General features: G+C 41.8%; 1 protein-coding gene across 1 annotated transcript; it reads left to right on the top strand.

The window, feature by feature from the left end:
- Positions 1–338: 338 nt before the first annotated feature.
- On the top strand, positions 339–24,591 carry KRIT1 (KRIT1, ankyrin repeat containing). The gene is made up of 17 exons (XM_015408634.1): positions 339–423; positions 3,978–4,103; positions 5,105–5,264; positions 6,564–6,656; positions 8,999–9,128; positions 10,485–10,728; positions 10,834–10,949; positions 11,313–11,456; positions 12,510–12,666; positions 13,329–13,436; positions 14,400–14,556; positions 16,678–16,829; positions 17,713–17,879; positions 19,867–19,954; positions 20,600–20,806; positions 22,949–23,065; positions 23,854–24,591. Exons 2-17 carry the CDS (start codon positions 4,002–4,004, stop codon positions 23,920–23,922), a joined length of 2,211 nt encoding a protein of 736 aa, XP_015264120.1. The 5' UTR covers positions 339–423; positions 3,978–4,001; the 3' UTR covers positions 23,923–24,591.
- The last annotated feature ends 1,281 nt before the right edge of the window (positions 24,592–25,872 follow it).

The following is a 25,872-nucleotide window of genomic DNA, read 5'->3' on the forward strand; positions in this document are numbered from 1 at the left end:
CTGCTGCCCCTTTGTTCGCCTCGGACGGCGGGGTCCTCCCTGCTCTCTCTTTCTGCACTGGGCTGCAGCGCCCGGGCCTCGCCAGCCTCTTCTCTCGGCGTCTTTTCCGCCCCCCGCTCTCCCTCCCCCCGCCCCCCCTCGGGGCAAAGTCACGGTCCCCGCCGGAGCTGAGGCATCATCTCGCAAGGAAGCCCGCCGCTCCTCCTCCCGCGGCCAACAACACAACGGCGGCAACAAGCAATCAGGCCTCCGACCCGGAAACTCATCCGCCGCCGGAGCCGCACGGGAAGCGGATCTGCTGCCCGGGCTGGGGTGGGAGGGGAGCAGCTGGGCGGAGCCGCCGCCGCCGAGGAGTGAACTCTCCGCCGGGGGCCGGAGGATGCATCCCTGGGAAGCGAGAGGGTCGTCAAGGGTACCCGCCGGGTAAGGTGAAACGGACCGGGCGAGGACCGTCAGACTCCCGTTCCCTCTTTTTAGTGCGCCGGTGTGGCTTTCGGTTGCGTCGATTGCGCCTGTCAGAGTTGCAGTCCTTTGCAGGGAGGGGGCAGACCTGGAGTGGAAGGAAGCCCGCCCGGAACACAGCGGGGGCTGCTGTCTCAGTAAGCGTGCGTAGGTTGGAGCTGCGGTCGTGTGCACAGTTTCCTCGGAAGTGGAGACCACTGCATTCTATCGAAGTAGATGGGGCTGCCTGTTTGAATGCCCCCAGCCACCAACGCGCCTAAAAGCAGTGTGTTTACAGAAGCCTAGATTGTATTTTTCGCCCTGACCATGCTTGTTCTGTATCCGCAAGGAGCTGAGGTTTTTTTTAAAAAAAATACAAGGGAAAAAGCGTTCAAACGTGTGGTCCCAGCTCTTCAGCTGAAAATGGTAGAATCTTGGAAATCGCCTTGATTCCAACCTATGTATAAAATTGCATCCCGCCCCCCCCCCTGTACTAATATGGCTGTTTGGAGGGGAGGGGCCATGGCTCAGTGAAAGAGTATCTGCTTAGCATGCAGAAGGGCCTGGTTTCACTCCAGGGCACCTCCAGTCGAAAGGACCAGGCAGTAAGTGATGTGAAAGATCTCAGCCTGAGGCCCTGGAGAGCCCGCTACCAGTCTGAATAGACAATACTGACCTTGATGCATAAGGCAGCTTCATGCGTTTACCGTGTCTTTGCACTACTGAGTAAGCATGCAAAGGAGGCATGCTTGTCATCTATTTCCCTCACTACAATTATCTGTTTTCCTGCAGTCTATTCCACTCTATAGCATTGATTCTGAATGGACCACTTAATCTCAGATTAAATGGCTATTAGAGACCAATCCTGTCCCTCCTCTTCTCCAGATTGAACATTCCCAAATCCTTCAGCCTTTCCTCATAGGGCTTAGTCTCCAGGCCCCTAATCATCCTTGTCACTCTCTCCTCTGCACCTGCTCCATTCTGTCCACATCCTTTTTGAAGTGAGGCCTCCAGAACTGTACACAATACTCCAGGTGCATCAATACTCCAGGTGCAGCCTGACCAATGCAGTATACAGTGGGACTGTGACATCTTGCAATTTGGATGTTATGGGTTATAATCATTACCCAGACTAATCAACATAAAATCTCACATCAGCTTTTGTGTATGACATCTTGCTATTGAGGTGATTAAAGGATGGTATTTGATTGTACTTGCTATGCAGGTTTACCAGCTGGTGTAATTGCTGAGGTGGTAATTATCCCAGACCAATTACCACAGAAAACAAAGGTGTGATCTTGTATATGTAGGAATCTGGGTTAGATCCACACACTGAAGTTGGGCTCCTTGGGTGAGAAGGTTTTTGTCACTCCCAGGCAAAAGACTTGCACTGCTGCCACCTCCTCTGTTCACATCCTTGTTTAGATCTCATCGTCGTGCAGCCTTTAACCATGATTTGCTTGTAGTCAGACACTTCTGTACAGACTTGAGTATTAAACTTAGCCACTGTCCTTGCTATGTAGCCCTGTCTTTAGTGGATGATTCATAACTCTGCTTTTAAAAAAAAAATAGGATTAAAACACAATCCTGATTGAATTTAATAGTTTCATTTTAACTTCGGTATGGGTTGAGCTGTCAGTAACAGTCTCATCATTACAATTCCTTACCTGCAAAAGTGTTAACAAATATAGGCAATTGTTTAAATAATATACCAGTTACACCTTTTACAATTTCATAAACTCTTAATGCAGTAAAAATGTTTATTGTTGCCATAGGAAATATTGCACCTTGTCTTAAAATGTTTTAATTTTGTTAGTAATTTTGTTTGTATGACAGTAGTTATTTTCATTTTAGAACTATAAATCCTGATTGTAAAGGCGCATTATATGAATGCAAAACTTATGTCAGTGGAATTTTCCTTCTGTATAGTGGTCCCAGATGAGAGATCTGCATTCACAGCTTACGTGCGCTTACCCTTTCATCAGATGGTGAATGCTGTAAGCTTTGATAGCAGAGTATTATTTCAGGGTTGCCACTTTCTGGAAAGTCAGGGAAATGAAAATAAGTCAGGGAAATGAAAATAAGTCAGGGAAATGAAAATAAGTCAGGGAAATGAAAATAAGTCAGGGAAATGAAAATAAGTCAGGGAAATGAAAATAAGTCAGGGAAATGAAAATAAGTCAGGGAAACTGGTCTGAAGTCAGGGAAAGTCAGGGAAGTTGTGATTAAAATATATTCAAGCGGTGGACTTTTGACCTGCTGCTGCAAGAGCATGATCTGTTCTTGTGGCAACTGGAATAGAGAAGTAGCAAATACAAGTAGAACTTAATGATGCCCTTTCCCAACTATTTTAGATAGAATGTTTATATAGTTTTTAGTGTACCTTTAAAACAATAACAAAAATGTTATGTCATTTGTTAGCATTCAGAGTTTACTTGAATTGAAATTTGTATCTTGGTGTAATTTTTGGTGCAATTGCAAAACAGATGTTGCTGCAGTTAATGTTGAAAGAAGCTGATATTAAATCTCTTTGACAAATATTTTTGCAGTTGAGACTTGTGTCGTTGTAGAGTGGAACCCTTACCTTGCATTAATGCAATATGACCAGTGTCCCCTCTAAGCAGAGTTAGTGTGAGCTAGCTCACAGTTTTTTAGCCTCCAGTTCACACATTCTTGTCTTAACCCACGAAGGAGGGCTCCTTAGCAAACTAATTTACGCAGTAGCCACATCGCTCGCTCACAACTCTCATGCCAGTAGCTCACAAAGTAGAATTTTTGCTCACAAGACTCCACAGCTTAGAGGGAGCATTGACCTATTCATTTTTTAACGTTGTTATAATTGAATGGTGGTCAGGGAAATTGACAGATGTTGGTCAGGGAAAGTCAGGGAAATGAAAAATAAATTTTTAGTGGCAACCCTGTAAGAGCAAGAAGCATGAAGGCAAGCCCTGCATACTGACAGGAAAGGAGGTCTGAGATCAATACCATTCCCCACATTCAGGTGACTTGAAATCAATAGGTTTAGACTAGAGTAACTCTGCATAGGATTGCACTGATGCAGTGTCGAAGCTGATAGTCATATCTCTTCAGCACTGTGTACCCAGTTTCTGTGGAGTGTTGCAAACTGCAGGCATAACTCCACATGTTAAACGCAGATCTCGTCTCAAGGACCATACGTGCAGCCTATTTTTGTATATGTGGTTCCTGACCAACAAAGGACTGGAGCACACATTGCCTTCGGGGTAGAGCGGGATATAAATTCAAAGATAAATAAATTAAAAAATAGTATCACATCTCTTAGATCCAAACAGCCTATCTTGTATTCCTTAAGCAAGAATAATTATGCAATGGCTTTCTTTAAAATATATATATAACTTTATATGTATATAATTTTTAGAAGCCAATCAAGTAGTCAAAGCACAAAGAAAAAAATGGGTTCTGAATATAGAAAAGCAAAAAAAGCAGGGGAGAGAGAATTATAGTTTTTTGTGAACCTGTTTTTTAGTAATTTAATTTATTGTTATTATTATTTTCAGTAACAAAAGGAGTAATAACAAATCATGGGGAACCCAGAGTTTACAACTGACGCTTACGTGGCTGTCATTCGTCCCAAAAATACTGCAAGTCTGAATTCTCGTGAATATCGGGCGAAATCATATGAGGTAGGTAGAGATTGCATTAAAATGGAGTCATATTGTATAGTCATAGGCAGCACAGCTGCAGCTTCATTGACAACGCCATTCTTGTCATAGATACATCCTTGGTATAACTAAATGTGAATGGAAACTCAGGAGGGTACCCTACAGGATATCACTTTTGTATATAAAACAGTTCTTTCGGAACCCGCCCCGAGTTGTCACATGTTTTCTTTTACTCTACACCTTTCATGCCAGCTTTTACTAAATAATTTTCAATAGTTTCAGGAGCAATAATGCAGTTGGACCTCAGTGCTGCTCATCTCTCAGGCCAGACCTAAAACATTAAAAACCAGCCTTGCATTGCCAAGACGTTAAACTCTTGGTGAAGTTACTCAGAAAGTTAAGCAGAAAATAGACATACTTACAAAACTCCCTTCTTAGTTACCCTGTAATGGGTTGTATGAGATGGTAATATCTCTAGGGTTCTGCTTTATCTCTTAGTATTTAGCTAAGTTTTATAAGCAGGTTGTTGGCCATAAGGGCTTATCGAAACATAGTGAGAATGTAGCATTGATAGAACAGTACAGCCTAATATCACTGTCATAGAATGTGTAACAAATGGCATCATCTCATGACACGAGGATGGCGTTGCCAGTAGGAAGGGTATGAGCATGAGAAAACCAGTGTTTAAAGTTTCTTTTATACATGCATACAATTGAAGTATAAAATAACTGGCTTGTATGCAACCAAAGACTTAAGAGCACTTTGTCTTTGGAAGAGAGAGCAGCAATTTCCAATTCCCTCCCTTCCCACTTTGTCTCCACGCTGCTTCTGAGAGGTTGCTGACTGTCTATAATTGCCTTGACAGTGGTGTAACATTGCTTGCAAAGTAAAGTCAACTTTTATAACATTGATATACCTAAGTGCTTGTGTGGGCTCCCAGTGTAAGGTTTGTGGTGTTATTCTTCTCCGGACACACACCTGCTCTGTCGTGTTTAATTAGTACTCAATTTGGTTGTTGCAAGATTTTGTTGCTGGAAGTTCCTATTGAGGGACACAAGAAAAAAAGAAGGAAGATGTTGCTGGAAACGAAGCTTCAAGGAGGCAGTGATGTAACACAAAGTATCTTGGATTATATACTAGAAACCACCAAACCAATTTCACCAGGAAATCAAGGTATCAAAGGTAATAATGTTTGTTCTGTTGTTTTTCTCTGTAAAGCAGAATATAATTTCTGAAGCCAAGCTAAATGATTTATTTTCAATATTTATAATTTATAATCTCATGGCAATGGCCTTGGGGTGACTAACAGTTATTACAGGAAATTGCATATCCATTTAAACTAAGCCAGCTGTGGTGTTGTGGTTAAGAGCAGCAGACTCTATTCTGGAGAACCGGGTTTGATTCCCCACTCCTCCACGTGCAGCCAGCTGGGTAACCTTGGGTCAGTCATAGTTCTCTCAGAGCTCTCTCAGCCCCCACCTACCTCACAGGGTGTTTGTTCTGGGGAGAGAAAGGGAAGAAGATTGTAAGCCACTCTGAGTGAAGGGAGGGGTATAAATCCAACTCTTCTTCTATTCAGTTTGAACCAGTGTGGTATAGTTGTTAGAGTCTCAGACAAGGATCTGGAAGACCCAGGATCGAATCCCCACTCTGCCACGAAAGCTTGCTAGGTGACCTTGGGCCAGTCACACAGCTTAACCTACCTCATGTGGCTGTTGTGAGGATAAAATGGAGGAGAGGGGAACGATGAAGCTGCCTTGGGTCTCCACTGTGGAGAAAAACAGGGTATGAATGAAGTAAATAAGTAAAACTTCAGGGTTTTATAGCAACATAAAATACCTGGCTGAATAAAACAGTCCCTGATCCATTGACTGCTTGCTAGCACAGAAACAGGTTTCATTGTTTCAGAAGGTGAAGAGAGTATTACTGTGGCAGTCCTCTGGCTGACTAACAGTTCTTCTGTTGCTGCTGATGTGGCCAAACCAGAAGCAGAGCAGTGGGAATTGAATCTGCTGCCCAATGTTTGGGTCAAAAAAGGCAGAATGGCCCTGACCTGGATAGGCCAGGTAAGCCCGATCTCATCAGATCTCGGAAGCTAAGCAGGGTTGACCCTGGCAAGTACTTGGAAGGGCGACCTCCAAGGAATACCAGGGCCAGGACACAGTGGCAGATTATCAAGCCACCTCTCTGAAATGTCCTAGCCCCTCTAAGAGTCACTAGAAGCCACCGTGACTTCCAGGCCCGCAAGCACATACACACACACACACACAAAATACTCACAAAAATAGTTTTAAAAAGGCAGAGAATGGTAGTGGGAGATGTCAGGCAAGAAACCCCCCTTGATGCTTAAACTCATGCTAAGAGAACTTAAAACTTGTGCATAAGCATCCATTTAGTTTTCAGTATGTTGTGTGTTAGCAACAGAGACACATTTTAAGAGGGATGCTTCTGCTACTTAATTGTATGTATTATTATATCCAGGGAAAAGAGTTATGTTAATGAAGAAGTTTCCTCTTGATGGAGAGAAAGCAGGCAAGGATGCATCACTTTTTGTTGTACCAACAGTTGTAAAAGGTAAAATTAAAATTTTGAAGTTTTATGTATTTAGAAAAAGTTGGCATGGTTGCCTTTGTAATATGCAGTAGTATACTCTGGGGTTAGTGGCGCATCATACCTGGAGTCCATCAGCCTAGACACTGTTTCCTTATGCAAGTTATTTTATTCAGCAACCCACATATCTGAAGATGTGGTCACTTCAGCCACCACAGGGTTATAGTGCATTACACTGCAACTGGTCTCTTTCTTCTTCCCCAGGTAGCCTGCTCGCATTTCCTCTTCCTCCCTGGCCCTTGAGCTGAGCTCTGTCCTTCATTCTCTGTACCCTGCTCTCCACAGCCATGCCCTGCCTTAAAACCCCTGGGCCCAGAGAGCCATTGTTCTCCTGTCTGCTTACTCACTGCCTCTACCCCTTTTGAGCCTGAGTACCCTCCTGCCCCTGGTCACACCCTACTCCACCCAGGTGAGCCCTGCTCCTGGGACCAAGGGCTTCTCTTGTCCTGCCAGACAGTGCATTTCCTGGATAGCCTGCCACACATATGCAAATCTTGCACTCCTAATTCCATGTCCAGACAGTTCTATGGGGGCTGTTCTTGTAAACGTTTTCTAGAATGGAGCCTTTTGAGAGGTGGGGAGGAAGAGGATGAAAACATTGTGACCGCTTAAATTTAAGCTGTAAGGAGTGAAGAGATAGAAAGGTAAGCAACGGTTTTGGCTTGAGTGCCAAAAGAACAGTGTCTGCCTGTTGGTGTGCTGGCAAGCAGGAGGAGAAGAGTGACAACAAGGATTTGCTTGGCTAGGCACAGCAGGGGCAAGCCAAGCCCCAGTGGCATTCCAGGAGCCTCAGGCTCACCTTGCACCTGGCTGGCAGCTGCAGGGGTCCCAGGAGGAGATGACCTGCATAAGCCACTCCCGTTTCCCTTTCCTATGTTCCCGATCCCAGCACTGCTGCCAGCACCGTAGAGGCTTGCCTCAGTATCTTGTGCAGAGAACTGGCCTTGCGTGCTGAGCAAAAAGGCGTTGCGTGCCTCTGTTTGACGCACATGCCAAGGGTGGGTAGCCCTGTAGTAGAAATCCCAAGGACTGGTAAAGGTAAAGGTTCCCTTGCTCGAAAGCCAGTCGAATCCGACTCTAGGGTTGCGGTGCTCATCTCCATTTCAAAGCCGAAGAGCCAGCGCTGTCTGAAGATATTTCCGTGGTCATGTGGCCGGCATGACTAAACACCAAGGCGCACGGAATGCTGTTACCTTTCCACCAAAGTGGTACCACCTATTTATCTACTTGCAATTTCTTGCTTTCGAACTGCTAGGTTGGCAGGAGCTGGAACTAGAGATGGGAGCTCACTTCGTCATGCGGCACACTCGGGTCTCAAACTGCTGAACTACTGACCTTCCACAGCCTGCAGTTCAGCGTCTTAACCACTTGAGCCACCGCAGCTCCAACTGCGTAGTACTGGTGTAAAATGGTTCTTGGCATGATAGATAGGAAAGATGGCCATTTGAGCTTGAAAATGCTGCACATGAACAAATTCACCCAGATCATGTTTTCTGCAAATGCAATCAACAAATAAGAAAAACAGAGATAAATAAAGGGTAGAAACTAGGGGTGGGGGGGATCTGTTAGTGAAAAGTTCAGTGGGACAGCTGGGACCGAAGTGCAGTGTCTCTAAGGCCTAGTTCTATCATACAGCAAATGAGGAAATAAACTTATGTCTTGGTTGTACTATTTCAAAATGCAGTGGAGGCTCATGTGATGAAACGCTCCTCTACTAAAAGGTTCCTGTATGTGGAAAATTAGCATGTCAAGGTAAATGCCAGGCTAGAATTTATTTACTTCATTTATAGTTCACCTATTTTATTGAGCTGCAAGACATCTAGTCTGACGTCTAGTTTTCTGTGTGCAGGGAGTTCTTGCATTTGGGCATCACAGCCAATCGAACACTTCATAGTTTGATTAAGCTCCAGTTAAGCTCCGTGTGCTACAGGAGGTGCAGGGGGGGGGGGCCCCCTGCGGTTCAAGAAAATAGTGCAGTTGACAATGTTTTAAAGGAGAGTTGGGTTCCTTGACATGGATTAAATCGCAAGCTATATCCAGTACACTTGCACGACTGCATTCCACACAGCATCACAATAACAATCAATATGGCCTTTAGAAGAAATTTGCCAGGTGCAAAGTATTCTGCATCACATGATGGGAGAAGGTCAGTGGGTGACCTTAAGGGAAAACCTTTGAGGTAACGTACTTATAAGAAGTAGGATTAGAATATCAACATGAAATGTTATAAGATTAAAATTGTATCTTGGAGTACAAAGGATTTTGTAGATATTAAAATTGCATCTTAATTCTTGTTTCTTTTATAGATAACACAAAATATGCATACAGTCCTGGATGCCCAGTTTTCTACTGCTTACAAGATATTATGAGAGTATGCAGTGAATCAAGCACTCACTTCGCTACACTTACAGCTAGAATGTTAATTTATTTGGATAAGTAAGAAACATTTTAGTGAAACTACTGAATGTGATAAAAATACAGGTATCTGTAAAGCTCACAGTAAAGAATTAAGCAAGAATCCAGAAGCACCAGATACCGGGTATCTGAAGAAGTGAACAGCGACTCACGAAAACTCCTAGCCTGCCACAAATTTTGTTAGTCTTTGAGGTGCTACTGGACTCTTGCTCTTTTCTACTGCTGCAGACAAACACAGCTACCCATCTTGATCCGTCAGTAAATAATTAGATAATATTTTCCTTTTTTCTTTGTTACTGCAAAATCCTGAACAAAGTTAGTCCAGGCTAAGCCTGCTGACTTCATTGGGCTTAAAGTGGAGTAGCTTTACATCAGATTGCATTGTGAGTTTATTAAAACAAAGAATCTTGTGGCACCTTAAAGACTTAGCAAATTTATTATGGCATGTGGCCCATTTCTGTGCATGACAGCTTATGGAAACTTACGCCACAATGCATTTGTTAATGTTTGAACAGCTAGAAAGCTTTCTATTGTTAGAGATTATTTTGTTATTTTTCTGAATTTATAGGCATCCAAAAAAAATTCCTTTGGTGTATCTTTAAACTGTTTAATCACAAGTTATTTTTATGGAGAGCTTTAATTTATAAACAAGTCGCTTATAAATGAGTACAGTGTCGACCAAAACATCAGTGATGGAAGACTCCCAGCTGAGTCATAGCATGAATCAGAATCTATTTTGTAGGCTTATGAGATGGTGGTGAGAGTCCTGCAGGAGGGGATTTTTTCCCCTCCATCGACTGAACTGTATCCAGCACAACTGTTAGGTTGCTTTGACAACTCCAAGGACAACTGCTAGGACTGAGACTTCCAGTGATAATGGATTAGCTCTTAGCTGTTCTTGCATGTTCCTTTGCTGTCTGATTCTGTCCAGCTGGGACACTGACTGGCCAAAGGCCTGTGGACTGGTCTTAAGCAATGCTAGCAGGATCCATGGTGTTGTAGAGGGCGTGGTCCTCCAGTGCTGGGTGCTTCTACTCATGTGAAGTCAGCATCTTTCAATCAGCCAGAAAGCATCTAATGCCAGAGGAAAATGCTGCTCACTGGGGGTCTGACTCCACATCAGGGGCACAAATGAGAGCAAGTCCATTCAGTTCAGTTGGTCTTGCTCGCAAGTTATGCAGAGGATACTAGGTTTAGCAGTGACTGTCTTTGTCTGGATCAGGGCCACAGTGTGCTAGCTTGTAGCACTAAATATTTGAGCATGTATCTTTGTGAAGGATTAGTATAATACCATTTACTCAAGTACACAGTACAGATTAATCTGCAGTTCTATGAACCATTGCTAATGAGGCTTATCCGTTCTGTTCTGTTCTGCAGGTGGCTAGAAGAACGGCATTCACAATCACATTCTATCCCAGCTTTATTCAGACCATCTCCCCTAGAGCGAATTAAAACAAATGTCACAAACCCCGCATATGCTGTTGAACCTGGGCAAACGGAGAGCTCACTTCACATGGGATACACTGCATTGGAAATCAAGAGTAAAATGCTGGCGCTTGAGAAAGCAGACATGTGTATCTACAATCCTTTGTTTGGGTCAGATCTTCAGTATACCAATCGGGTAGGACAACAGAATTACAACTTCAGGACAGCTTTTATATCCCTGTTAGCTTCTAATATACCTTAGCGTGTATTTTGAGTCTTTTTTATTATACGGTGTTTTCAGGTTGATAAAGTGGTTATAAATCCATACTTTGGACTTGGGGCTCCAGACTACTCAAAAATACAGATTCCAAAGCGTGAAAAGTGGCAACGCAGCATGAGCAGTGTCATGGAGGACAAGTATTGTGTTACTTTTATTCCTTTTGTGTTCCAAAAAAAGACTGTGCTCTAGTTTGTCTTTGAGGACCAAACTCTCTTATCTGTCTTAGATGGGGGGAAATAACTATGATCATAGCTCGGTTTTTTTTTAACTTCTTCAGTGTGTGTTATTTCTTAAAGTGAAATATCCTGCCAATAGGTCTGTGATGTGTAATATAATCGTAAAGTGCTATTCGTTAAACTGCATTAATGGGAAAAAATCTGGCTCAATTACTACCTTTTGTGTGTTAATAAATTCTCAGTAGTGTATTAACACCTTTTATTGCTTTGAGTATCACAGATGTACAATGTTACCAACATACTATATTTTTTAATTTCTTCTAGGGAACGGCAGTGGGTTGATGACTTTCCTCTTCACCGTAGTGCTTGTGAAGGAGACACTGAGTTGTTGAGCCAACTTCTAGATGAAAATCTTTCAGTTAACCAGTTGGACAATGACCACTGGGCACCTATCCATTATGCATGCTGGTAAGCGGAACGCTCTTTCTAGTTGAAAAATGTAATGGCATCTGTCTGTTCCCAATGTTCTGTCACATTCATGACCAAGAATCGGAATGGTCTATGCAAATGAAGGATTGTGGCTTTGCAGTAGTGAACTATTGTAATTCCATAGAGTTCTAGAGGACAAAGTATCATGGCTACACTCTAGGGCGTAGTTGGAAGAAGGCCACTCCAGGGCCTGGGATCACCTGAAGCTGTCTGAGCTTCCACCCTTTCCTTTTCTCCATACAGACAAATGGCTGCCATTCACCTCTATGCAGAACACTTAAGCACTGAATCGGAGGAGATCCTTAGAGTGGAGGCGAAATCCATACTGTACTTCTGACAATGTGGCATCCTGGCCTCCACTGATAGGACCCCAGTAGGGGCTTGCAGTGTAATATATTGCAATCCCTCTAGGGGTTCTCTGCAAGATACAGATCCTTCCTACGCGTGAACACACACCTCACCATAATGATGGCATTTCATTGATTTTTATCATTATTACATTTTAGTTTCAAAACCATAGCCCAAAATTCAGTGTTTGTGAAACCTTTACAAACCTTGTAGTGACACACAGCCTGTGATTTGCGGTGCTGTTATTAAGAGCTACATGGCTTCTCCAGGTATTATCCTTGGAAGTGATATTTGAAAGTTTGTGTTGAATGTATTAGGGGGAAATTCCAGAATACTGAAAAAAGAAATTGAATTAGACGGGCTGCTTTCCCCCTCGTTTATAGAATAGTGACACATAAACACACAAACACACACAGTCGCTTCACTAAATTTCATCGGTAAAATTTTTATTTATTATGTTATTTAGAGTCTACCTTTCTCACTGGGGCTCAAGGTGGATTACATAGAATATATTTGTTCAGTCAACAGAGTGGAAGTCTGTGAAGCACCTGAGGTTATTATAGGAAAGTATTCAGCTCACCTGACTGAGAATTACCCACAAGGAGCATCCATTCTTTTCATCACATGTGAAATCTTCTCTTTATTTTTGAACGTTGATGCTGTTTGTGTTTACTCTCTGTGCAGGTACGGAAAAGTGGAAGCCACTCGGATGCTGTTAGAGAAAGGCAAATGCAATCCCAACTTGCTGAATGGACAGCTCAGCTCTCCTCTTCACTTTGCTGCTGGGGGAGGGCATGCAAATATTGTTCAGATTCTCCTGAACCATCCAGAAATTGACAGAGTAAGTCATTTCTTGTTCCTAGTTTCTCATGCAGCCTTTCAACACTGTTTTGCAAGTTGTAAAGCTTAAAAAAATTCATATCTCAGGTGCCAGGAGCTGCACCGGTTTTCCGTCAGAGTGATTTCCCTGCCCCTTTCCTGGAATGAGTTTACTGTGTGTTGGATTGAAATTACTCACCGCTGCTGTTATTAGGTCTTTTAGATTAGTTACTTCAATTTTAAGCATGTTAGAATTCAACTTAATGTTTTAATGGATTATTGTTTCTGAAACTTACGTATTGTTTTATGACATGATGTAAACTGTCCTGAGCCGACTTGTGCGGTAGGACGGGATAAAAACCCCTAAATAAATAAAACAGTGAAAATACACAATACAGGAAGCTGAACAGGAAGTACTTCTCTGATTTCGACCTGCCGTTGCCATTTGAACCACCACCAGCTGGTCAGTACTCTGAACATGTGGGTTGCAAATGATGCATTTGCACACATCGGAGCTGACCAATTCCATGTGTTGGCCCTGGCAAGCACAGAGCACAGGCAGAATCATGCCAGTGCATGGCAGTGGCTGCTGTCCATAAAAAAGAATAGTACACGTTCCAGTGTTCACAGGGGTGTGTGCCTTTAGAAAGCTGTATTTGTAATCATTTTTATTTTTGTTTACAGCATATTACAGATCAACAAGGAAGAATGCCATTGAACGTCTGTGAAGAGAACAAACAAAATGAATGGGAAAAAACAGCTACCTTGTTGAAAGAGGCCATAAATAAACCAGTATGTATTAACCTTTTAAACATTTATTGATCATTTGTGTACAAGCACTAGTCTCTTGTGTAATGACCTGAATTTGAGTGCCTGATTATGTGAGTGAAAAACTAAGACATAAGTGTATAGTGACATTCATTTTGCCTCTAAGTTATCTGATAGTACAGCTGGAAACCGTATATAAATCCTTGTTCAGCATGCTGATTGATTATATTTATGTGGGACTTTCTTGAACCTTTCTTCCAGGAGTCACCAGTAGTCAATTTTCAGAACATTTTCCTGAGAGCAAACCCCACTTGAGTAGATTCTGCTTTGGATGGTTCTCCAGCAGTGCCTTCTTAAGGAGCAGAATCGTATTCAGGTCTATTTAATGGGTCTCACTGTCAGGAAAGTGTACATAGGATTTGCATTGTTAGAGGCATGACTCTGTGCCTCTCCTACAGTTTGTAGAGCGGATGGCTTTTGAAGACCATCCAGAAACTTAAATTAGTTCAGAATGTGGTGGACAGGTTGCTGTCAGAGATGGGATATGAATCATGTCACTCCTGTGCTAAAAGATTTGTATTGACTGCCTGTCTATTACCAGGAACAGCTCCAAGCGTGGTGCTTTCCTTTTAAGGTGCTAATGGCCTGGATACCTGAAGGACCACCTCCCTTCCTATTGAGTCATTAAATTAAGGGCCTCGTCCTAAGCACTGTTGGTCCCCTGCCCATTAAGGTGATGTGAGTGGCATTTAGAGGTGGGGGCTGCCTTGCATTGGTGCTGCCCCTGTTGAATTCCTTGCCTTTGAAGCTTGTTTGTCATCTATGTTACCAGCTCTTTAACTTATTTATTGCTGCATTTTATGTTGTTAGCCACCTCAGCAGATTCTGCAGAGTGCAAGATACAAAATTTTTAAATAAATAAAAGATTTGGCTGGTTTTTGTAGCCAACCACAATGTATGCACTCCTGTTTTCAATGTATCCTATAGTATGAGAAGGTGCGAATTTACCGAATGGACGGATCGTACCGCTCTGTTGAGCTGAAACATGGAAACAACACTACTGTGCAACAGATAATGGAAGGAATGCATCTTTCTCAAGAAACGCAACAGTACTTCACTATTTGGATCTGTTCTGAAAACCTTAGTAAGTACTAAAGGTTGGGGGGGGGGGTTGGTAAACACAGTAGCTGTTTATGACGTTTTGTTCCTACCTCACCCCTCTCTTCTGAGTGGTGTGCATAGTTCTTCTCACCGTGGGTTGAATCCAGACTAATTTTCTGCTAACAGAAGAGATGGGGTAAAATCTCTACCAACTACTACTTCCTGCTCCAGAGCAGACTCCTGATTTGCCTTTTAAGCTGTCCATGAGATTTCCTTGTCCCCCCAGCAGCAGCTTTTGGGGAAAATGAGTGAGGTTCAGTGGGAGGAGGGGCAGGAATATTCTGTTTCTCTGACGAAAGGGCCTCCTTGCATGAGCAGAAAATTTAGTCTGGATTCAACCCATTACTTTTATTTTTACAACAACCCTTTTTAGGGAAGTTAGGCTGAAAGAGAATGACTGGGCCAAGGTCACCTTGTGAGTTTTGTGGGGAATGGGGATTTGAACCTGGGTTTCTCTGGTTCTAGTCCAACATTCTAACTGCTACACCACAGTGACTATTGTACATGTCAAAGCAGTGCTAGGACAGGTGACAGCACTTAATGCAGATTCTACACTTTTGTCGTTTGTGGTTGTTTATGAGAGGCAGTGTGGCTTGATGGTCAGGGCTATGATCTGGGAAAACAAGGTTTGAATCGCTGCTTTGCCATGATGATCTTGGGCCAGTCACTCACTCATGGCCTCACCTACCTCGCAGGGTTGTTGTGAGGATAAAATGAAGGAGAACATTTGATCCCATTGGGGAGAAAAGTCAGGTATAAATATCCAACTAGGTTAAGAGGAGGAACTATAACAGTACGTAGCTGTAATACACTTCTTTTGTGACAATTGGCCAGTGCCAAGGGCCTTGAAATATTAATAATGAAAGGAAAAGATGTGGGTTTGCACTCTTTTTGATTCATGTACTCGATAAAAGCTGCAGTGGAATTACGTTTATGTAAGTAGTAGCAATTTCGGGGAGAAAGAAGTATTGGAAATTTCTATACACAGCTGTTGTCTCCAAAGCAAAGTGTTTAGGATTTAGATCTAAATAATTTTTGAACATATTCAAACTAAGTTTTATTCTTACATTAGTTTCTGTGAACAGATGAAGAAGGCTCCATGAAACCTTATGCTACATTAAAGACCTGTTAGCCTATAAAATATCATAATTTCCCTGTTTAGTGTATGACTAATGTTTTTTCTAAGGCTCTGAAGCAGCTTAGAACTTCCTTGTGTTATCTTGGTCCTAATAAGTATTGATTGGCTTTTAAACAAATACAACTTCCTTATTGACCTTTTAGTATGTGTATTTAAAGGCAATGATTTTCTACAGTAAAATTGACTGGATTTTCAATTAAGCTGTCATTCATTTTTCAAGAACGTAAGAGAAGCCAGTGTTGGATCAGGCCAATGGCCCACCCAGTCCAACACTTTGTCACACAGTGGCCAAAAATACCAGGTGCCATCAGGAGGTCCAGCAGTGGGGCCAGGACACCAGAAGCCCCCCAAGCACCAAGAATACAGAGCATCACTTGCCCCAGTCTGAGAGTTCCTATCTATCCCTTGTGGCTAATCGCCACTGATGTATCTCTGCTCCATATGTTTATCTAATTCCCTCTTGAAGCCGTCCATGCTTGTAGCCACCACCACCTCCCATGGCAGTGAACTCCATGTGTGAACTCCCATGGCAGTGAACTCTTGGGGTGAACTCCATGTGTGAACTCCCATGGCAGTGAACTCTTGGGGTGAAGAAGTACTTCCTTTTATCCATTCTAACCCAACTGCTCAGCAATTTCATTGAGTGCCCACAAGTTCTTGTATTGTGAGAAAGGGAGAAAAGTACTTCTTTCTGTACCTGCTCTATCCCATGCATAATCTTGTAGACCTCGATCATGTCACCCCTCAGTTGTCGTTTCTCCAAGCTAAAGAATCCCAAGGACACTTACATGGACAACAGTTAATGAGAAAGCTGGTGTTAAAAATGCAATACAGATTGAATTAGTTGTCACTAAATTTATATTTATAAAATGTATGGGCTTTAAAAAAAAAACCACTTTCAAGTTAAACTTTGTACGATATACACATACTTGATCCGTACTGCCATGTTTTGCATTTGTTGTATAGGTCTCCAGCTGAAGCCATACCATAAACCTCTGCAGCATGTCCGTGACTGGCCTGAAATACTCACCGAACTGACAAACCTGGATCCTCAAAGGGAAACGCCACAGCTTTTCTTGAGAAGAGATGTGAGACTTCCTCTGGCAGTTGAAAAAAAGGTTGGCCCTTGCATGTTCTATTTGCATGTTTTACTATGTCAAACACAGGTTCAAAACTACAAGTTTTCCCATTTGAGTGATCTCTCCAGAAAGAGAGCAGCCATCTTAAAAAGCAAACATGCTGTAGACATACATTCATATGGACCCATTGGTCCATTTTAGTTTAATATTTGTTCTGACTGGCAATGGCCAGTCTTCAGCACAGAATGGCCTTCCCCGACATTTGCTAACCTTTTTAACTGTAGATGCCAGGGATTGTTTGACCCCACCCCACCAGCAAAGCCTGTGTTCTACTGGCGAGCATGGAAATTCCTCACGTGTTTGACACACGGGACCCAAATAAGACATTTGAGAAACAAAAAAATAATCAAAATCAGCTGGCACTCTTTATTTACATTATTTGTAAGCTGTATTTCTTGCTGAAACTCATGGCAGATGATAAAATCAGAAAACAGTGTAATAAACGCAGTATGATTAACAGTGTCAAAAAACCTGGATTACAGCAGTTAGAAGATAATGCAGTGAAATCAAGGTATTATGTATTATAAATAATGCAATGAATAACAGCCCTGTTCTATGTATTAAAGTACTCACTTGGTGTTACCCATATAAACTATTTTTTTAAAAGAACCTGTTCATTCATTTAAATATATACTGCTGACCGTAATAGAGAAGAAAGTGTCTTTGTGGGTCTGAAAGGAAGAGGAAAGGGCTTTTTAAGTTCAGCTTCACTTGGTGCTTCAGCTGTAACATTCCCTTGGAAAAAACAAAAAATGTGGATGGACCTTAGCAACTCATCTTTGATGCATATACAGTTACTGATACTACAGTTATATTTGCTAAATATGCTTATTGATTGATTTGCTTGTTTATTATGCTGTAGATTGAGGATCCACTGGCTATTCTTATCCTGTTTGATGAAGCCAGGTACAATTTGCTGAAAGGCTTCTACACCTCACCTGATGCCAACCTGATAACCCTTGCAAGTCTTCTGCTGCAAATAGTCTATGGAAATTATGAAAGTAAAAAACACAAACAGGGTTTCCTGAAGTGAGTGAATTTGCTACTGTTTTCTTTTGAAATTAATTTATTTGGGGGGCATATTCTGAATGATAAATATATTCTGAATGAGTTATATGAGTTCCTTTAGGACATCTACCTTCATCTGGTGAATCGGTGAATCGGGACCCACAAGTCTCTCTGAGAAATTAAGAGGGCCACCTGCCAGCAAAACAAACACATTAAAAAAACAAATTAAGAATCCACAGGACAGAAGCATTTTTGTTGGCTCCAGAGTTTCCTGGATGACTCCTCTGTCCTCAAGTCTTTTTGGTCTCACTTCAGGTCTAGTTTGGCCAAACCGCACATACAGATTGGAAAGGGAATGCCTCTATACGAATTTTTCAGGATCTCCCAACTGCCTTTGACACGGTTGATTGATGATTTTATTATGAAGCTTGGAGTATGATGTAGAGATCAGGGGGAAAGTTATTGAATAACTCAATGAGAAGGTAGCACAGTTGTATGCTGACCTGGATGGGGGATTTACACATGCTGCTTGGCTTTTGCCATGTTGGCTGCCTTTGCCAAGCTTCAGGTACTGAACAGCTCAGTCAGCAGATTATCAATTTGGTGTTATCAGTTTGGTGTAGTGGTTAGGAGTGTGGACTCTGATCTGGGAGGACCGAGTGTGATTCCCCACTCCTCCACATACAGCTGCTGGTGTGATCTAAAAGATTGCTGTTCCCATACGATTTTGCCCATTCATTGAGATTATCTTCAAAGATTCTATGCTGGGTACCCCTACATTGCTTAGCAAAGCAATGGTATTCCCAGTAGTCATGTATGGCTGCGAGAGTTGGACTATAGGGAAGGCCGAGCGCCGAAGAATAGATTCTTTTGAATTATGGTGCTGGAGAAGACTCTTGAGAGTCCCTTGGACTGCAAGAAGATCCAATCAGTCAATCCTAAAAGAAATCAACCCTGACTGTTCCCTGGAAGGCCAGATAATGAAACTGAAGCTCCAGTACTTTGGCCACCAAATGAGAAGGGAGCACTCACTGGAGAAGACCCTCATGCTGGGAAAGATTGAAGGTCAAAGAAGACGGGGACGGCAAAGGATGAGATGGTTAGACAGTGTCATAGATGCAACTAACATGAAATTGAGCAAACTTCAGAGGACAGCGGAAGACAGGAAGGCCTGGCGGGATCTGGTCCATGGGGTCGTGAAGAGTCGGACTCGACTGTGCAACTGAACAACAACACCCCTACATTTAGAGCCTAGGTGACCAGCAGCCTATGGACAAGAGCTTTTCATCTGTGACATCATGGCTGTGGTATACTCTCTAGTCCAAGCACTTGTTTGGCACCTAGCTTGTTGTTCTTCAGATCCCAAGTAAAGAAAGACTTATTTTCCTGGTCTTCTACCGGCTGATTTCTTTGCCATTATGTTGTTTTGTTTTTATGATGTTGTGATTATTTTAAGTTTAGTAATTTCATGTTCGTTTAACTGCCTTGCATGTTTTAAAACTGAAAAATCGGGGTGCGCATGTTTTAAATAAAATCTTACAAGAAGTATTGCTCATATGTAGCAAATCTCTATGACACAATCATCCTAACTGAGCTCAATATGTACAAAGTTGGCTGATTTTAATGGAAGATTTAGTTAGTTTTGTAACAAAAGTTACATTTTATTGCATTACTTTATTTTAGATCTTGTTTGCTGCACCTTGTGATAAAGATGAGAGAGGTATATATAGAATAAGGATTCTTCATTGTAGGAAACAAGGTACATCTAGCAGCTGAGGTACCTCATGCACCAAATAGCTGTTTGGAGCTGGTCACTGACTGTGGGCATTCTGCCATTCCCCATCAATCAGAGCTGAATTTAAGGACTACCCACTGAAACCAGATCATCACATGCAGGAGTAGGTGTGTGATTTCCCATTGCACACCAGGATCTGTTCTTGGGACAAAAATGTTTCATATTTGTAAAGTATAGTAAAAACAGTCAATGTTTGTGATATTTTATTTTCAGTGAAGAAAACTTAAAATCTATAGTACCAGTCACAAAATTAAAAAGTAAGGCACCACACTGGACAAACAGAATACTTCACGAGTACAAGGTGAGAACACCCATCAACTCTTTGTGGAAATCCTGTCCTTAAAAATGGCCCTATATTTTATGGAAGTAACGTTGACAGTAATATAACAGATACAAAATAGCGCCTAGTGCAGATTGTTTAGGCATTGTTTTTATTTTTGAAGATGTGAGGTGGTAAATACATTTGAGTTTAAAATATCATGGATTGGATCCAGAATAACAAATCTGCAGGTACAAGGGCTTCTACCTGCAGAGTGTAATGAAATGTTATTCCTGGGTTAGTGGGGACCGCACAGGTACAGGATTTGGGGACTACCATGGGTGGGGGAATCATGCTTCATGGGCAGAATCCTTGCAGTCCCAGAAACACTATTTTGGATCCAAGCTGTTGTCTGTGGTACCAGTATCAAATCTATTAGAAATAAAATTAAATACTATAAATGTACTGATTAAAAAATCTTTTGCTTTTTATTTGATATTAACCCATTATTTATGATTTGTAAAATTTAGCTTTGTGATCAGTTTACTTCTTCATTCCTGAATTCCTTATAATTGTTACATGTAGCTTCCTTAAAAATGCATTTTTATTTTATTCTGCTTAAAGAAACAGAATCAAACTGAGAGTTAACGCACTGTCTCTTGGGGGTATGTTGCCTTGTATTTTCAGAGTCTCAGTACTAGTGAGGGTGTGAGTAAAGAGATGCATCACCTGCAGCGCATGTTTCTGCAGAACTGTTGGGAGATCCCAACCTATGGAGCTGCTTTTTTCACAGGACAAGTATTTACAAAAGCAAGCTCAAGCAATCATAAAGTCATCAGAGTGTACGTAGGCGTAAATGTCAAAGGACTGCATCTTCTAAATATGGAAACCAAGGTACGTTCACTGGCCTTACGGCTATTTTAAGTAGCAAACAATGACCCTGCTGACAGGATATGAAACAGAGGCACATGCTTGCTGTACATTACTTATTTTAAGATGCTGCTTTCTCCAATTGTTTTTAACTTCTCAGAGTTTTGGCACAAAGGTGTTGATAAAGAAAGTGACTTGGGGAGGCAAGCTCAGGAACTTTAATTCCTTATCCTTCAACTGAGGAAAGCATACAGTGCAGTTACTGATAGGAAAGCACCGAAAGTAGCTTCAGTGTGCTGCAAGTGTACCTCTGGACTGGGCTTTTCTTTTTTAATTATTCCTTGTTTGGGTTGGATGTTCCATTAGTGTGATATCCAGAGTCCACGAAGAAGACATAATGCTTTCATGGGGAGTACTTTGTTAAAAGTGGGCACAACATAAGTAGCATAGAATTCATATGTTGATCTCTATCAGGTTCCAAGTTGTTTTGAAAGGTTTGGCCCCTGTTTTCTGTCAATGAGGTATTCATTTAGGGTTTGTTTGTTTTCTAATTATGAAAATTACTCATTACAAATCATCAGACTGTCTCCTCTCCCCCATCCTTAGTTCCAGGACTAAGAATATATGTCAGACATCTATTTGTTTTTTTCAGAATTAAGACAAATAGAAGTTCTTTATTATATGGAACACCATGCTATTTTTTTTGTTTTTTATGAACATGAACAGTAAACAAAACCAACATACAGCAAAACAAAATTAAACAAATAGCAAATCCAGTCTCTAACAGACAACAAACAATTTTAACTGTAACTTCCACGGTCGATGCATGAAGAAGTAACAAGTAGGCATATAACTATTATGAATAAATTAGCAGATTGTAGTAAGAATCAGTTAACATTGTTTTCTGGTCTGTTTCTGGTCTGTTAGATATTCCAGTACTGGAAGCCTTTGCATCATAAAACTGGACTCAAAAGCTTTGGGATTCCATTGTGTGATACCCTATCTGTTAGTTTCCCCATTATGAAATAGTCCCATACAGGGGTCGTTTCGTAGAAAAAGAGCTAGGGGAACTCATTAGCATATGCCACACCCCTGACATCACCGGAAGTGTGTCATAAGGCCACACCCCCTGACATCACCGGAAGTGTGTCATAAGGCCACACACCCCGCCCCCAACGGTCCCGGCCGCCGCTGCCGACCTTGCAGCTCCAATGCCGAGCCCCATGAGAGGCCTGGCGGTGGACCTGCAAGGCCGGCGGAAGTGCAAGGAAGCCCCGCGAAGGCCCTCCCGGGAGGAAGCAACTTACCCTCCCTCTTCTCCTGCCTCCTCCTGGCTGAATGAGGGCCGGAAGCGGGGCGGCCGGAAGCGGGGGCGGGGCTTTGTCATGTGCCCTGCCCCCCGTACCTCACCCGGGGGAACCGCGATCCCCCGCGATCCCCCCTGAAATGACCTCTGGTCCCATAAGTGATTTTTCTAGGAAGAAAGTTCAGGTGGATTAGCAGCTTTCCAGTTAGCTGCTATTGTAGATTTTGCTGCTGTGAGAAGATTGGCAATCAATTTTCTTCTAAATACCGGGATTGAATGATCAGTCCATAAATTGAGAAGGATTGTTTCAGGAAGGAAAGGAACGGAATAACTTGGGTTTTTTTTTAATCTGTGGGAGTACATCTACCCAAAAACTGTGGATATATCTGCAACCGCACCAACAGTGTAAATATGCATCTAGGGGAGGCAGCAGGATTAATGTGGTGCAGTTTCACATGGGTACGATACTAGTGAGTGAGGATTTTTATGGATGGCATTTTAAGATTAATCACTTTAGTTGAGTAGATGTTGGAGTTCCAGATTTCACTCCATTTGGGCTTTAGAGATATTACAGTCTTAATTGCCAGGCCTTTTGGTATGATAGTATCGTTTTTCAGAGTTCAAAAAGATACAATAAATCTTGGAGATCAGTCCAGAAGCATTATTCTTGGTATATTTTAATGAAGTCTCAAAGACAGTAAGGGGTTTGGTTAGTGCATTGGCAACTTAGTTAATGTAAGATGTTGGTACCAGGGGAAGGGTATTGCCCACTAGTTTTTCCAACTTAGCTTTATTTATGATGCTGATGTCTATCAACTCAGTTTATTCTGGTCTTTGAGTTTGTTTCTTTTGTATTTCAGGCTTTGCTCATAAGTTTAAAATATGGTTGCTTCATGTGGCAGTTGGGAGATGGAGATACCTGTTTTCAGATTCATAGCCTGGGAAACAAAATGAGCTTTACAGTGCATACAAAACAGGTAAACACGCTAATGAATGTTGTGTACAGATAAATCTCAGTACTAGAGTTACATGTACAACCAGACTTAGGGCAAATAGAAATGCTGTTTAGGTCTCAGGAAAAGAGATAAGGCACTTGTATGTTAGTGTTGGAAGCACTATCTGTTAGCAACCATTGTTAAACCACCATGTGTATTCCATACCTCTCACAATCATCATTTTAAGGCAAGAGTCAGGGAGAACACTATACATTTGACATAATGTACCTGACCTTTGATCCTGTGAAGTGTAATCTGAAGATCTCCAAAAAGGGCAAGACTTTGGGCTTGGCTTCAGTAAAAAAATTAATACTAACCTATGCATGGAACAATGCTTTGAGACAGGCAAGGATTCAGAACACCTAAACCATTATTTGAATGTACATCTGAAAAGCAAACCATGGTGTGGAGCCAGCCATGATTTGCTCTTATATCTGAGCTATATCTCTTAAGAACCCATGAATTCCACTTGGAAATGTTTCCACTATTCTTTTCTCCCCACATTTGTTTGTGGACAATGTGAGTAATGGATACTGTTAGATATTACGTATTAAGGGTTTTCATTTTAACATTAAATGTCTACTATGATAATAATTAAGTTGCCAGCAATTTTTAAAAATACATACAAAAGACTTGAACTTTTATGCTGTCACAAACTCCCATCCCGTTGACTACTTTTCAGGATTGCAGCCTTAAATATTTGGTGATTTAAAGCAGGCAGTTATTTGTGTTTGGAAAATCCTGACCTTTCAATTGTGTTTTGTGTTTAGGCCGGTCTCGTCGTGAAACTACTGATGAAATTAAGCAGCCAGTTGATTCCTGGTGAAAGAAATGACTGAAATAAGAATAGCTATGTCATGAATTTTGTAATGCCTGTATTATAAATTTTGTAATGTCCGTATTATAAAGCCTTACATGTGTATGAGTTGTACAGGGATAATATGCTAAGCTTATTGAATTTCAGAAGCTGCATTGTTTGGTAAATGTGTAAATACCTTGTTGCCTCCTTTTTTGATGCTTTATTGGAGAATAATATTTTGTGTAGTGCGAGTGCGTATGTAAACTCAAGTGTACGAATATTAAATAAGACCGAGTTATTTACAGGGCCTAATAGATTCTAGAGTAAGTATATGTTGTATAGTTTTTAGTAGGCAATGTAGGAGCAAGTGCCATACAGTAGCCCTAGTTCAATCTGGTAACTGCAAACTGATCTCTCGGACTGAGAGCTGAAAGCAGGCACACACAAGGGCTTTTTGGAGATACTGGAAACTTTTTGTTCTGTGATCCTTCACAGCCCCTGAGAGTCTAGAAACCTTCCAGTAAAGAATAAGAGGCTGCAGGTAGAGGGGGAGATCAGGAACAAAATGTGCACTTTTCTTTAATACACAAGGCTTATTGGAAACCAGATAATATTTTAGTTAGCGTTTGTCACCCTTGCTTTATAACTCAGTTTGAAAATAAAAGTCTCACTATACATCCAGAGTACTGTATGGAAAGAGTTGCTAAAAGCTGCCTTGAATAATACTCAGTGTTTAATGAATTCAGCATATTTCATTTTTTTTTACTTATAAACTCATTTTAGTTCTAATTTATTTTGTGTACGTATTTTTGAAATACCTCATTTGTATAAATGCTTACAGATGACTTTTTATATAATTTTTTTAAATAAAACTTTCATTTTAAGTAAGCCTTTGTTGTTGAATTTAGGATTCATATACTCTCCTGTGCCTTTTTATTAGTATTGTTTAACGGTTCCTTACAATATAAGTCTTGCCCCCTGTGCTGCCCCCAGCCAGCGTTAATGTACCTTTAAGAGTAGTTTCACCTGGGAATTGGAGTCCACAGTTAGGGGTCCCAGAAGCTTCCCTCTGACTGGCTCATTAAGAATAATTTCCTGAGCTCAGAGGCGCAAAGATAGGAGTTTTATTGTTCTTTTCCGTTTCTTTGTCCATCAACCCTTACTGCAAGGAGAGGGGAAGCCCATCTCTTTTCTCACCACGGCTATAGAACTGACCTAGATTACAAGATGTAACTTTCCACCCAGCTATCAGCTTGATTGTGAGTAAACGATCTTCTGAATGCGTGTGAAGTTAAATAAAGATGATTTAAGCTCTCCTCAGTAGTCGTGCGTTGACACACCTAGAGAGCGTTGGCTTAGCACAGCTCATGCTCGACAGGAAAACCCCCTGAGAAGGCTGTACTGCTCAAGTTGTGAGACATCAGAAACTGCCTTATACCGAATCAAACCATTAGTCCATCAAGACCAGTACTGTCTACTTAGAATGGCAGCGGTACTCTAAGGTCTTAGAACTTTCACATCACCCACTACTTTCTCCTTTCTCTGGAGATGCCAGGAATTGAACTTGGTACCTTCTTTGCATGCCAAGTAGATGCTCTACCACTGAGCCATTGTATAAAGACAACCCACTATTTAACTTAAATTAGCACCTGTAATGAGATAAGAGGGGCTGCGATGGCTCAGAGGTTAAGAGGCTGAGCTGCAGACTGGAAGGTCGGTAGTTCGGCAGTTTGAGACCCTAGTGCCGTGTGATGGAGTGAGCTCCCGTCTCTGGCCCCAGCTCCTGCAAACCTAGCAGTTCAAAAGCAAGAAATTGCAAGTAGATAACTAGGTACCACTGCAGTGGGAAGGTAACAGCGTTCCGTGTGCCTCGGTATTTAGTAATGCAGACCACATGACCATGGAAGCATCTTCGGACAGCGCTGGCTCTTCGGCTTGGAAATGGAGATGAACACCGCCTGCAAAAGTCAGATTTGACTGGCTTTCAAGC

This window comes from Gekko japonicus, unplaced genomic scaffold (assembly GCF_001447785.1).
Source record: "Gekko japonicus isolate JY-2015 unplaced genomic scaffold, Gekko_japonicus_V1.1 scaffold1868, whole genome shotgun sequence".
NCBI classification, from domain to species: domain Eukaryota; kingdom Metazoa; phylum Chordata; class Lepidosauria; order Squamata; family Gekkonidae; genus Gekko; species Gekko japonicus.

Coding starts and splice junctions, on each gene's coding strand:
- KRIT1 (XM_015408634.1), top strand. CDS start 4,002: ATGGGGAACCCAGAGTTTACAACTGACGCTTACGTGGCTGTCATTCGT. Junction 11,457..12,509: donor CCTATCCATTATGCATGCTG/GTAAGCGGAACG, acceptor CTCTCTGTGCAG/GTACGGAAAAGTGGAAGCCA. Junction 20,807..22,948: donor TTCTAAATATGGAAACCAAG/GTACGTTCACTG, acceptor TTTGTATTTCAG/GCTTTGCTCATAAGTTTAAA.